General features: G+C 40.8%; 1 protein-coding gene across 1 annotated transcript in view; it reads right to left on the minus strand.

The window, feature by feature from the left end:
* LOC107728338 (thyrotropin receptor-like) overlaps positions 1 to 14,316 on the minus strand; it is a 36,157-nt gene that overhangs the window by 12,684 nt on the left and 9,157 nt on the right. Inside the window, exon 2 of the mRNA XM_016538477.1 lies at positions 2,607 to 2,678. Within this exon, the coding sequence (XP_016393963.1) occupies positions 2,607 to 2,678 (72 nt within the window). The remainder of the gene's footprint in view (positions 1 to 2,606; positions 2,679 to 14,316) is intronic.

Here is a 14,316-nt window from a genome sequence, read left to right on the forward strand (position 1 = left end):
TAATAGATCTAACCTTTGTTTTCGAGAAAGTAGCCTCAGAGTCAACACTCATAGACTGTGTCTGAAATCACACCCTACACCCTCATTTACTAGTTCCTAAATTAGTTCACTTTATAGTCCACTAGACAGAGTGATTGAAAACAAATGAGTGAATTCAGACACTGATGAACAGCTGCTGTTAACAAGCACAATAACTGAAGGAAAGAACAAGAAACAAAACTACAACTGACTTCCAGCCACAGCCTTAGATGAAATGAACCGAAATAAAATAGCAGAGGAGCATTAAACAACTTCACAAACAGCATTACCAGCTTCACTCATTACTAACCAGTTTGACTTTATTTCTGTCATATATCTACAAAAATTCTTTGAGAATTAACAGTTTATATTGTATTAAAAATGTTTGTTTGACCTCACCATTTTGGCGATCAGTGGTTGCTTTAGTTGGACTCTTTAATGTTAGTTTTTCTTTGCTGATGTAACTGTGTTTGTAAAGCACGTCTGTTATGATAAGAAAAGCAGAGAGAAACTGTAATGAAGTGGTTTTGATAACTGTTAACGATGATGTCATGTCATGAACTGATTCACTGATCTCAATTAGTGCCTAATTATATGGGTCAATGATTTTTTTGTTTGTTTTTTTTGTTAATTAGTAATATGACTCTACAAGATAAGCTGACAAACTATTGTGAAAAAATTGAAGAACATTTTATTTATAAAATCTCTAGAGCTACAGCACCATTTAGACACACACAGAGATCAAGAATCAGCACATGAATCTCAACAATGGTGACTACTAATAAAAATAAATAAAAATCATGCCGCAATGCATGCTGGGTGCCAGTACAAAACTCCCAGCATGCACTGCAGCATGACTTTTTTTTTTTGATTGTCACCAATGTTGAGATTCATAGGCTGACTGTTGATGTCTGTGTGTGTGTTTAAGGTCTGCCATAGTTCAAAGCTTTTATTTGTGCATATTGTGCGTTCAATGGTGCAACTCAAGAGTATTAGTAATAAGCCGCACCCTTAATAAGAGATTAAACATTAGGTGAGATCAGTGAATCAGATTAGTTCATGATGGTCTTGACATCACAAACACCAGTTTTATCTGATTGTAGATTTTTTTTGGTTTTTCTTGCTATAAACACTGTTCAATAAACACAGCTAATTAAAGCAACCAAAGAAAAAACACTGTTAGAAAGTCAAGGTTCAAGAGCCCTACTAAAGCAAACACCGATCGCCATTATGGTGACTTCAAATTAAAGTACAACTCCTAAAATCTCAATAAGAGCTTTTGTACACATATGACAGAAATAAAGTCACACTGGTTAGTAATAAGTGAAGCTGGTGATGCTGTTTGTGGAGCTTTTTAATCCTCCTCTGCTGAGATCTTGATAAATTTAATGTGTTTTATTTTCAGTTGATTTCCTTTTTGGCTTTGGCTGTAAGTTGTGTTTCTCTTCTCTTGTTTCTCTTTCCTTCAGTTATTCTGCTTGTGTTCATCACTAATGCTCAATCCTCATTTAATTATCTCATTAACTTCATCACTGCTTCAGTGTATCTTCAACACTCTGTAGTGTGGACACATATAAGTGCTCTTTAAAACTGAGGATTTTGCTGTGGTATAAAGGGGTTAAATGTGTGAGATGAAAAAAAACACTGTGAAATGTATTTTTAACAGAAAGATACTGTTAATTTAATTTACGGATGCAAACGGTAAAAAAACAGTAGATTACTGGCAACCACAGCTGCCGGGTTGTGTTTTGTGGGTCACCATTGTGCTGGAGAGTAGAGCCTGTGTTTAAAGTAAAGGACGGACAGAGAAACATTGACGTTATACTGCTTGTTGTTTTATTTAAAAGCAGTAATTGTGTAGTTATTGATGCAGTGTGAATCTCTTTGATAATTTCAATTACACATAAATGTGTGTTGCTGTTATTTGCAAGAAATTTGAGTTGAATTGATGCTTTTAACGACTGCATAAATCAGTAGGTTTTTCTTAATGGACTTAAGCAAAATAGTTCTCAATGCCAATATGCTCACATTGCTTAAACACTATAAATATTAATTTATAAATAAATGCCAATTTAAGTGCGTTTGTTTTCTGCAAATAAAATGAGTTAACTCAAAGGTTTGCATATTAACATTGTATCAGTTAACGAAATATGGGTTTTCACTGTAAATTTAGACAGTTCTGTAAAACCTAAAATGTTGCTACCGTATTTTTCACGGTAAAGTTCTGGCAACCACAGCTGCCGCTATTTTACCGTAAATTTAACAGTTTTTTTTTTTACAGTGTACAATTTCCCTATAATTCCCCTGGTCTACTTTCCCTAATTGTAAATATAAATTTAATCCAACTAATTTCCAACATTATATTCCTGCTTATCTTCCTCAACTTTCAACTAAACTCATAATATACAGGGATAGCTGCCGATGCCTGATCACACAATGACTTACTGGTTGAAGCTAAAAGTAATGAGCAAAAATCATGTGGCGATGAACAACACTGAGCCTACACTGCCAGCTATTATTTTTGTAGCATCTCATCTTGATGCTCACTCTCAGTGGCCACTTGGATCTGGTCTCTAAAAAGTACTTACATTCTTGAGATATTGACCATATTTGCAAAGGCATCTTGGGGAACTGTCGTCAGGCTTGTCTCGTAGAGACTTCTAGAATTCAAAAGATCATCACAAATACATATAAACTTGTCTGATAATTACAACTTATTTATATTAACATATTAAACAATGTTGCACATGGAATTTCAAAGAACATCATTAACAATATACAATATGTTACAATATTCCTTATTAGTAATAACGCAAAAATAGACTAAAGCAATAAGCACCAAAAAGGCACGACGCGAAGCAGTTTACCCCCTTAGCTGTTATAAATTCACTGTAAACCACGGCTTCACGGGGCTTATTGCTTTTATAAAATGGTTATTCCATTTACGTAGTAAGGTTTCACAAAATAAAACAGAGCAAATAAAGTGTAATGATATTAATAAAAACATTATTCTTCAGCCAAACAATGTAGTTCCTCAGAAACAGTCGTGGTTCCAACAAAGTGGTTGCCGAGCAACACACAGAAGTAAACAAAGGTGTGTTTGTAGTGTAATTTACAACAGCTTCGAACTTGGCTCAACCAATCAGAATCAAGGACCGGAACTATCCGTTTTATAATATTCAACAAGTTCTACTTGCAAAATAAACCATTCATTGTCATGTATTAAGAATTGTATGTCAGATTAGGAACTGACAGATATCTTGAGAATTAAGGGCTATTCATACTATTCCCCACATCACAAATCTAATTCCTGTATAGATTTTTTTCTCTGACATATAATTGTATAACACCAAATCATTAACCCAGTTATGCCGGCAATTACAATTTTTGACAATTTTCTTGTAGAGCACCACCTAGATGCCAATTTAATATTTTATTGCTCAATGACATATGACACATTTTCCTAAAAATTTTTTTAAAAGGAATGGACATTCTTTGTTAGAGTAATATCACTGAAGGGATATCTGCATCGGTGGGAAATGGCAAGATCTCTTATAAGGGGAAAAAATCATTTCATTTTGTTCATATAAAAAGAAAAAAAGCAGTCAGCAATTGAGAAAAAAAATGTTACAGGAAGAGGTGAAGAGACTGGGCCATCTGGACTCTCAGGGGCCTACAGATTTAATCATTAATAAACTCCACAGAACTAAAGAAGAACTGAGTAATTTAATGAACCAAAAAAACTGAGCGAATACCCCTTAAACTCAGACAACAAATCAAATTTGGAGGGGGAAAAAAAAGGCAAATACAGTACTTGGCAATCCAACTATAGCAGCAGAAACAGAAAAAAAAAAAATCTTTACATCTAATATGGACTCAGAATCATCCTAAAATAAATGATTTAGGTCATATTACTCAAAACTCAATACTACAAACCAGAATGCATTATTGGAAGTAGTAAAATCTTTTTTGATGGGTGTCTCCTTACCGCAAGTATTGCAAATGCAATCAGAAAAATGTGAAAAATCTTTATCCATACAGGAAGTTATCAAATTACTTAAACACCAAATAACAAGATCACTTGGTCTCCCAGACAATTTTGGACATTGCTTTTGTCCCTATTCTTCAAATTTATTTGTGAAATTTATGAAACAGGAACTATACCCTATATGAATACCGCCTACATTTGTCTCATCCCAAAACCAAACCAAAAAAGTCTCTTAAAAATTGCTTACACTCTAAAAGTTGTACTTGAGGCACACTCAGTGAAACAATTCACTCATATACTGAAACTTCAAAGACTGCAAAACTGCAAGCACATTATCTTTTTTACACTCAGTTTGCAATTGAAAAATCATACTTTTGCAAATCGCTAAACACAGTTCTCTACATTAGACACGATATTCAAAACTATTTTGTTAAATTTTGAAAACACTGCTATTTTACAGGTTTTTTTTAAACTGCTTGCACACTAAAAGTTGAACTAGAGGCACACTGTCACAAAACTGCACTGGGACACGAAGATCTTATGGAGATACACTAAATACACTGGGTTCGTGACCCCCTCAGTGTGGGGCACGCTGGAGTCCATGGCCGACCAAGCTCCTTGGCCACCGGAGTTTGCTGCCTACTGTGAAAGAGGAACCACTCAGCATTAAAGCATAATTCAGAAACTCACTGAACGACCCTCGAGTAGCATCACGGATTAGCTTGTTCTTGAGCAGAATGTTAAGCCCAGACAGACTAACTAAACTGCTGGATCCACAGTGGCGAAGTCTTTTGTCACAAAACTGCACAGGGACACGAAGGCTGAGGATCCAAGTGCAGTAGCTTATTAGAGGGATAATACACAATCGTAGTCAAAACAGGCATGAGGTCAAACATAATAAACAGTTCAAACAACGACAGAGTTCAGGGCTGAGGCAAACAGAGTAATCCAGATAAACAGGCAGAATATCAAGAACCAGGAAAACAAGACACTAGTGATGTTACGTATGACACTGAAGCTTCGATACGCGCATGTGACACAATTTCTATTGAAGCCCCGTATCGGGGCGTGTTTTGGTTTCCCAGAGTCACGTGATCTACTACAAATGAAGCCTCACTTTCTGTCCAATCACGTGCGCGTTTCGCTTTGTGTGTCAGAAGGTTTGAACCCCAGATCTTACTTAAGGCCCCAATATACTTCAAACGAAGTTCTTTTTCGTTCTTCGTTTGAGGGCAAAAAGAAGTTCGAAAGGCTAAGCGACGGTATACTGTTTTCTAACATTCCGACACCGCGCTGCTGAAGGCGGGGTTGTAAACATGTGTCACGCCACCCGCGGGTACCCCCTAAACACAACAACGATGGCGGCTGTGAGAGAAGAACAGTTTCGTAAACATCTGGCAGTAGCATTGATCTATTCAATGGCAAAGAAAAAGAACAAGAACAAATGAGGTGGTATGTGCGTCCACTTATCGAAAACAGAAAGAATGGTGAGTTTGCCCTTTTTATTCAGCACAGATGAGAAAGTGCATTTTTCATACTTTAGAATGTGCGCCGCGTGGATTGACGATCTCTTGAAAAGGGTATCACCTTATGTGAAACATGCAAAAACGCACAGGACACAGATTTCCACTACGGAGAGACTGGCCTTGACACTCCGAGTACTAGCTTGTGGGGCCACGCAACAAAGTGTGGCTGAAACATTCAAGATTGGACCATGTACAGCCCGCAAGATAGTCGCGGAGATGTGTTCTCCTGTCTGACGAACCGGGGGAAAAAAAAAAATCGCATGTCAAAGAAGGCGGAGTTCCAGAACACACCCACCGACTGAGGGACACGAAGGCTGAGGATCCAAGTGCAGTAGCTTATTAGAGGGATAATACACAATCGTAGTCAAAACAGGCATGAGGTCAAACATAATAAACAGTTCAAACAACGACAGAGTTCAGGGCTGAGGCAAACAGAGTAATCCAGATAAACAGGCAGAATATCAAGAACCAGGAAAACAAGACACTAGTGATGTTACGTATGACACTGAAGCTTCGATACGCGCATGTGACACAATTTCTATTGAAGCCCCGTATCGGGGCGTGTTTTGGTTTCCCAGAGTCACGTGATCTACTACAAATGAAGCCTCACTTTCTGTCCAATCACGTGCGCGTTTCGCTTTGTGTGTCAGAAGGTTTGAACCCCAGATCTTACTTAAGGCCCCAATATACTTCAAACGAAGTTCTTTTTCGTTCTTCGTTTGAGGGCAAAAAGAAGTTCGAAAGGCTAAGCGACGGTATACTGTTTTCTAACATTCCGACACCGCGCTGCTGAAGGCGGGGTTGTAAACATGTGTCACGCCACCCGCGGGTACCCCCTAAACACAACAACGATGGCGGCTGTGAGAGAAGAACAGTTTCGTAAACATCTGGCAGTAGCATTGATCTATTCAGTGGCAAAGAAAAAGAACAAGAACAAATGAGGTGGTATGTGCGTCCACTTATCGAAAACAGAAAGAATGGTGAGTTTGCCCTTTTTATTCAGCACAGATGAGAAAGTGCATTTTTCATACTTCAGAATGTGCGCCGCAAGGTTTGACGATCTCTTGAAAAGGGTATCGCCATATGTGAAACATGCAAAAACGCACAGGACACAGATTTCCACTACGGAGAGACTGGCCTTGACACTCCGAGTACTAGCGAGTGGGGCCACGCAACAAAGTGTGGCTGAAACATTCAAGATTGGACCATGTACAGCCCGCAAGATAGTCGCGGAGATGTGTTCTCCTGTCTGACGAACCGGGGGAAAAAAAAAAATCGCATGTCAAAGAAGGCGGAGTTCCAGAACACACCCACCGACTGTGTAATCACCACGGACCAATGGTAGCTCAAAGGTGTTTAGGAGCCAAAACGAACTCAAAACGAACTTCGTTTCGGCGTGATTTTGTTCGAAATGACGTCATTTCAGTTCGTTCTTCGATTTAGTTTGAAGTATATTGGGGCCTTTAATGAGTCCTCGTTGGCTCAGTCTGGTTGATGGGTTTGTGAGGAGAGTGCTGTACTTTGAAAGTTAATCAATACATTACATTTAAATAACCAAAATGTATTTGTTACTACTTATTCTTTTTTTGTGTGTGTGTGTGTGTATGTGTCTTTTTTGTCTTTGTAAAATCTTTGCACTTTTGGTGTTTTTTTTTAAGGTAGTTTGGTGTTGGTATTTGGGGTTAGGGTGGGATTAGGGGAGAGGGGATTAGGGTTGGTGTTTGGTGAAGGGTTTGTGTTTAGAGCAATGGCAACAGCCAAAAAAGAAAGACTTCCCCTGTTTGGGAATATTTTGAGCTTATAGTTTCCAATGTATGTATGCTTTAAAAAAAATAAATAAAAAAATCACAGTTTTTGCCATGTCTTTGCTTTAACTCATTTTATTCTTGTATGTAATTTTTTAATTTCATATAACTTTATTCAGAAGGTGAGATGCTTGGTGTGTGACAAGGAGCTTGTGTATAGAATAAGCACACCATGCTAAGCCATTTCAGAGCTTTACATGAGACTGCACAGCCCCAGAACAATCCTACAAGCACACAAAGTAGGACCGTTGCTTCATGATTTTTATGCATAATTGTGACTGCATTATCATGATTTCAATTAATATATGTATATTATATATAACTTCTTTCATTATAGCATCTCTCGCAAGCAAATGGTTGATGAAGCATTGGTCAACATGGTCATAAAAGACTTGCCGGCCTCCTCTGTACCATGTGAAAGAGTGTTCTCTAAGGCCGGGGAAGTGCTGTCTAAGAAGAGAAATAGACTCAGCCCTAACACCGTGAAACAGCTTTTATTTTTCAATAAAAATAATTTAAAACTTTATCACCTTTCTGTCATTCATACAGTTACACAAGCACTATCATTGCCAAGTGTCATAAGCACATTTAATAACAGATGATCCTATCACACAATGTCCTTATTCACTATGTGTGTGTAGAGAGAGAGAGTACATTAGATCATATTGAATCATATAAGCTTATATTATATTTTATTGTCACACTTTAATGGGTAAATTAATTTATTTAATGGACAAATTAAACACAAACGTGTAAGGCTTTTATTTGTACACATAACATTGAAACTATGGAGTGTGTGGTGGTTGCTTCATCTGACAGCTTCTTCCACAGGCTTCTGGCTGCAATATTTTAAATAAGCACCAGATGGTGCTGTTCTCGACACTCTTGAAGCTTTGAATCTTTTCCCTGAACAGTCAGGGGAAAGCCTCAGTGCTTCAGAGTGTTATTCCTGCTTCCTGTCAGCCATGCTGCTGGTTTGTGATTGTAGCTCCGTGTAGCTTTGCTTTTCTGTAGAATCTCTATCTTACTATCACTCTCTGTTGTTTAAAGTGATAAAATATAACTTAATTCCCACCATATTTCTGATATTATCTATCAACCTAATCTGATTAATTCGATCGTTCGCTTTTATTCTAAAACCGCGAGTGCAGCGTGTTAGCATTCGTTAGCCGGTTAGCTTGTCATTAGCGTTTCCATTCGCGCCTATTGCTGTTTTCTTTTTCTTTTTCTCTCTCTCTTGCTCTGTTTCTTTACTCTCTCGCTCTGTTTTTTCACAAGTTCATCAAACAACTGTGGTAATTTCAGAATTAGAGACACGCATCCAAACTTTAATTGAGGACAGTAAGAATGTGAGGGCTCTAGATACGGCTTTGGATGCGACTAGCTCAGCGAGTCCTGTACATTGTTCGGTTCCGGTTACAATGTCTCTGCAGCAGGGTGACTGTGAGGCAGCATAGTCGCGGGTCAAAACACCGCTCTTCAGTTCCAATTGATTAAAAATCACAATCCACCACATCTTATTTTCCCTATTAACTCCACGATGCGATCCTCTCTGAACAGCTGGAAGACCGGCAGATGATGCATGTTGTCTGGAATGGCTTCACTCATCCAGGTTTCAGGGAAGCATAATGCAGCAGAGTTTGAAAAGTCCTTGTTGATGCGGGTGAGGAGAAGTCCATCGGTTTTGTTAAGAAGGGAACGGACATTCGCAAGATGAAAGCTTGGGAGCGCAGTTCGAAAGCCGCGCTCGCGGAGCTTAACCAGTATGCCAGTGCGCTTCCCTCTTCCGCGTCTGTATGTGCATTTGAACAGCACCACTGCACCTCCAACTAGAATGTCCGACAAAACATCTGAATAATCAAAAACCAGAAAAATATTGTCTGGGATGTGTTGCTTATTGTTAATAAGTTTGTCTCTGGTAAAACTTATAGAAGAAGAATGAGTAAACACAGAACAAACAAATAAATAGCAGCAGAAGAATTGCGGAGCTCAGCGCTGTGGCTGCCATGAGCCGAAAATATTCAAAATGAACAGTTCTTGTTTTATTTGGGAAACGTCTCGGGTTACACATGTAACCATGGTTCCCTGAGAGGGAACGAGACGCTGCGTCCTCTAGCAGACACAATGGGGACTGCTGCCAGCAGGACCAGTGTCTGAACCTTGTATGAAACAACTCCAATCCAATTGGCCCACGTAGCCTGTGACATCACAGGCGGGTGCCCGGAAGTACAAGAGTACACTAACTTAGTTGTCTGAAGGAGACGTGAAACAGGCAGGCCGAAGGCATGGCGAGGGGACGCAGCATCTCGTTCCCTCTCGATGAACCATGGTTACATGTGTAACCCGAAACGTACCCCTTCTACAGAACTCGCACTGTGTCCTCTAGCGGACACTATGGGTGTACAGGCATGCCAGGGCACCTGTTGAGAGAGTACCAAGGAAGTGACAGACATGCACCTAACCTTTCTTCAGAAAGGGGCCAAGCCCCTGATGCTCTGGGCCGCTCACATAGCTTGGCAGAAATGAGGAACCCTGTTTCAGATGAAAGAGGGACATCCACACCAAGTTCAAGACAGCTACCACACAGCTACCCTCAGATGTTATGTTATGTGAGCAATGCCTTAGCCTGGGGGTGGGGGTTAGCACAGTCTAGGAGCTCCAGGGGACCACTACATAAACACCCCAGTAAGGGTCACTAAGCTAGGAAACAGCTATTCTTCAAAGGTCCCAACTGAAGATTGCCAAGACAGTGGGTCTGTGGTCTATCTACATAAAACAGGGGAGACAGCACAGTCTAGGCAAGGCAAGGAGACCACTACTTAAATACCCGAATAAGGGGAGTAGCTGCCGAGCTGGATCACAGCTCTCCGCAAATAGCAGTTTCCTCAGGCAAGGCTGAAGTTTGCCCAGACCATGGATATGGGTTATCTACTTAAGGACTCAGCACCTACTGAGGAGAAACCCAACCTAGTCATAGAAGCCAGGCTGGAACACAGCTGCCCTCAGACCGCTATAGTCCAGAGCAGAGTAAGTTTGAGCTGGAGCATAACTATCCACATTCTGAGCAGGGGGCTGTCCAAACAATCTACTAAGCCCAAACTTAAAATGCGGGATTCAGAGGAACCGCCCACTTAAAACACCCCGAGACCTGGGGAGGCAGCCCACTCCTAAACCCATCCGGCTTAACATATAGAAGTCCCCAAAATCAAGCTAGCAATGGGCCATCCACTTGAAAAACCCTAGCAAAGGGGGTAAAGCCCAAACTTAGCATGTGGGATTCAGGGGGACCGCCTGTTTGGAAGATACCCTGAAATCAGGGGAAGCTGCCAAACCTTACTACCCAGGCTGAGAATGTTCTGGAGGGGAAGCGAGGTATCAACTTCTGCACTCGACTCGATGAAAGAGGGAGGAGCAGGAGAGTACTGGCCACTAGTCCTGTCTATTATCCTCAGATCATGATTGGCCAGACCCCTCAGAGTACCTAAACTGGCTAGGAATGAACCTCCTGAAAGTCACCGATCGCGCCCATGCCTTCCTGAGCTCATAGACTACCGCCTCAACGGATATGTCAAAGGAGCCTGGAAGGCCAAACTAACTAGAGATGCAACATCATGAGCATCATGGCCACCAACACTCTTAAGCATTTGTAGCAGCAAACTGAGTGAGGAGCGGCACAACAGCTTTTTCAGGGGACATCCCCAAACCAAAAACACCCTGGTGCTCACGCTTCATCATCATAACCTCAAAGGAGCGGCTTCCAGGAGGGAGGTGGAGTGGAGGCGGATTAAGGAGAGGGATGACGACCTATGCCCGTGTAGTGGAAGTGGGCCTGCAGACCACAGGGGCTTTGTTGGAGCATGAGGCCACCAGGAAGACCGCCAGGGCCGTATGGGTGGAGCTGAAGACCGCCACGCCAGGGTGGAGCAGGCAGAGCTGAAGACCACTGGGTGGATCCAAAGACAACCACAGTGGAGCAGATGGGACTGAAGATCCCCACGGCAGAGCAGAAGACCACCACAGCAGAGCAGATGGAGCTAGAGACCCCCACGGCAGTGCAGATGGTGCTGGAGACCACCACGTCGGTGCAGGAATTTGTAACCACCACAGCTGAGCAGAAGCCCACTGTGGTGGAACAGATAAAAAAGAGAGCACAGAGAGGTTAGTAACAGCCTCTGTGGCCGTGACAGGACCAGCAGAGAGTTTGGGAATGACCTCTGTTGTCGTTACATGACAGGCAGACAGTTCAAAGATGTGACGGGACAGGCAGGGTATTCAGAGACAGCCTCCTTGGCAGTAACAGGACAGACAGAGGGTTCAGAGATGGAGTGGCTTCCATGACGGCTGAAGACTCTTTTGTGGTGTCCATGACGGGACAAGACTCTGGAGTGGCGGCCATGTCGTGACGAGACTCAGGAGTGGTGGCGACCACGACAGTGCCACGCAACTCCTCCGCGACTCCCACAGTAAAAGCAGAGGTGCTCAGTTGCAATGTCAGATCAATAAACTGTTCTAAAGTCCAACAAGGATAATGTAATTGCATGAGCGAATGAAGTGGCTCAGATAGCCCCCCTTGAAAAAATATAATGAGGCATACCTAGTCAAAAAATGTTAGATGAGCCAGTCCAATAAAGTCCTCAACATAGTCCTCAACAGGTTGATCTCCTTGACGGAGACGCATTGACTGTGCAGCTGGATTCATTTTTGTGGTGAGTTGTTCTGTTATGGTGCAGGAGAGATGAGGCAGAGAGTGCGAATCTAGTTGCATGCACACTTTAATAACTGGTAAAACACAGATACTCCAGAATGCACCTCTATATACACAGGGAAGACAGGATAGTAGTTACAGGTGTGTCTAATCATGATAACCATAGAAACTAACAAGACAAGGAAAGACACCCTGCGTCCCAATGTTCATACTATCTAGGGTTGTGCCGATAGACGATAGTCAGAGATATTGCCTGTTGCCTATGACGATAGCAAGACGATTATTATTATTATCTGTCAAAAATAGACTAGGCGCTAATCTTTAGCAAAGCAGCGCAGAGAGCCGCTTCTTGGGATGCTTCAGAAATGTGCGCGACTGGTATAAACACAGGCATTGACCGGAGTGGACGCAATCAGCTCTGGTGACCGTGTCGGAGCTGCGCGCAGCAGACAAGTGCAGTGTAAATAAGGGGTAAGAGATTTATTCATCATGCAGTGTAGATAGCTTCACTGATTATGACAGGAGTGTTTTTAAAGTGCATAATACTCGCGCTAGACTCAGTTATGATGTTCTTTAATGTAATGTTCTTTGCTCATTTTCTGTAGCTGCTTTTTGAACTGTAAGCATTATAATTTGTAACTTACAATGTTTCTATAAAATTGTTATCATGTTAAATACAAATTCAGTCAAATTAAAAGCATTAGGCTGCTTTTAGCCATATACTGGAGTTGGTTCACTTTCCGGGAAGGAGACTAGGTAAATAAATAAATTAGCAAATGATAATATCGTGTATTGGCGATCTCACAGGCTGACAATAAGACGACATGAAAGATGAGCATATCGCCCAACACTAATACTATCCATCCTAAATAGTATGTGAGATTAGAATAAGTGTATCCCAAAGCATAGTAATACTGAAAAGAGTGTGCCAGAAGTCCCTGGATGGTCTGCTAGTTCAGGTATTTTTAAAGTGTCAGTGCACACTCTAATGGCTAATATTGCCCACAATCCATTGCGCTTTGGCAAAGGATTCGGTTAAGTACAAACACAAATAAAAAGTATGAATAAAAAAACAACAAACATGGCGGATGTGTGTGACTGATGGTTAAGTAGAGAGTAGAGCTGTGCAATTAATCGAAATACAGTTTCGATTTCCGCCTCCAACGATTATGAAAATGCAATAATCAAGATAAAACGATTATTGCGGCCCATTCTGCCCCCTTCCCAGCGGTGCACTTTCTCTCCTCCATAAAAGCCCAATTTCGCTTGAAAATCAGTAAAATCATGTAACGTGACTTTTGCAAAATGGGACATGCTTAATTTATTAAAGTTGATTAGATTTATTCATGTTTTTAAAAGCACGAAAGAGAACTTGTGCTGTTATTTCTGTGCATGCGCTCAGAGACGGAACAGAACACGGACAAGTAAAGTGAACGTTTAGCTTATGGTGCGTGTCTAAACGTTACAAATACACACAAATGTGTCAAGTCGCTTTGCTGTTAGCGCTTTTTCTCACACATGCAAAGAGAGAGAACGACAGTCTTACATACCACGCTGAATCGGCGCGCTACATGTAAACCATATTCTTTGTTGTATTTTCCTGTCAAAATAACAGAGTTAATTTGGAATTATTCAGCTTTTAAAAACAAGCAGAAGATATGCCGATTTCTATATGGCGGAGCTAATGCGCAAACAGCAATCTCATTGGCTGGCGCTCATCTATTACCGTCCCTGTTTTGATTTCAGCAAATCAGTTCGAGGGAACGCTGACAACGTGATTAATATTTATGAACCCAGCAGCTCATCAATCCTAGTGCGTTGTATATTGTTAGTATAGTAGTAGAACTAGTAGTGGTAGGCCTATTATCTTTTAATAATAATTACTATTACCTATTACTATTATCTATTTTTTTAAAGAAACCCTGAATGGCCAACAATATCTTAAGCATCACCACCAGTCCTAAGTTCAGTTAAAATGACAAATAAGCATTCATAAATGGTTACCAAGTTTTAGTTCTAATCACTAAAGTTCTATTGTAATTAAATAGTGCTTAATTATAATATCATAATATAATGCTTGATTAACTGATTAAGAAGCTAAGATTTAAGAAGCTGTGCCATTTTACAAAGATAAGTTGTTTTGGTGAAATTATATATAATATATACAGGCGGAGATATATATCATCGTTCAATATATGTGTGTGTGTGTGTGTGTGTGTGTCTACTTAACCATATTTTGGGGACAAATTTGTACCCAAAAGTGAGCAAAACCTG

Source organism: Sinocyclocheilus rhinocerous, unplaced genomic scaffold, assembly GCF_001515625.1.
Source record: "Sinocyclocheilus rhinocerous isolate Xijiao unplaced genomic scaffold, SAMN03320098_v1.1 scaffold277, whole genome shotgun sequence".
NCBI classification, from domain to species: domain Eukaryota; kingdom Metazoa; phylum Chordata; class Actinopteri; order Cypriniformes; family Cyprinidae; genus Sinocyclocheilus; species Sinocyclocheilus rhinocerous.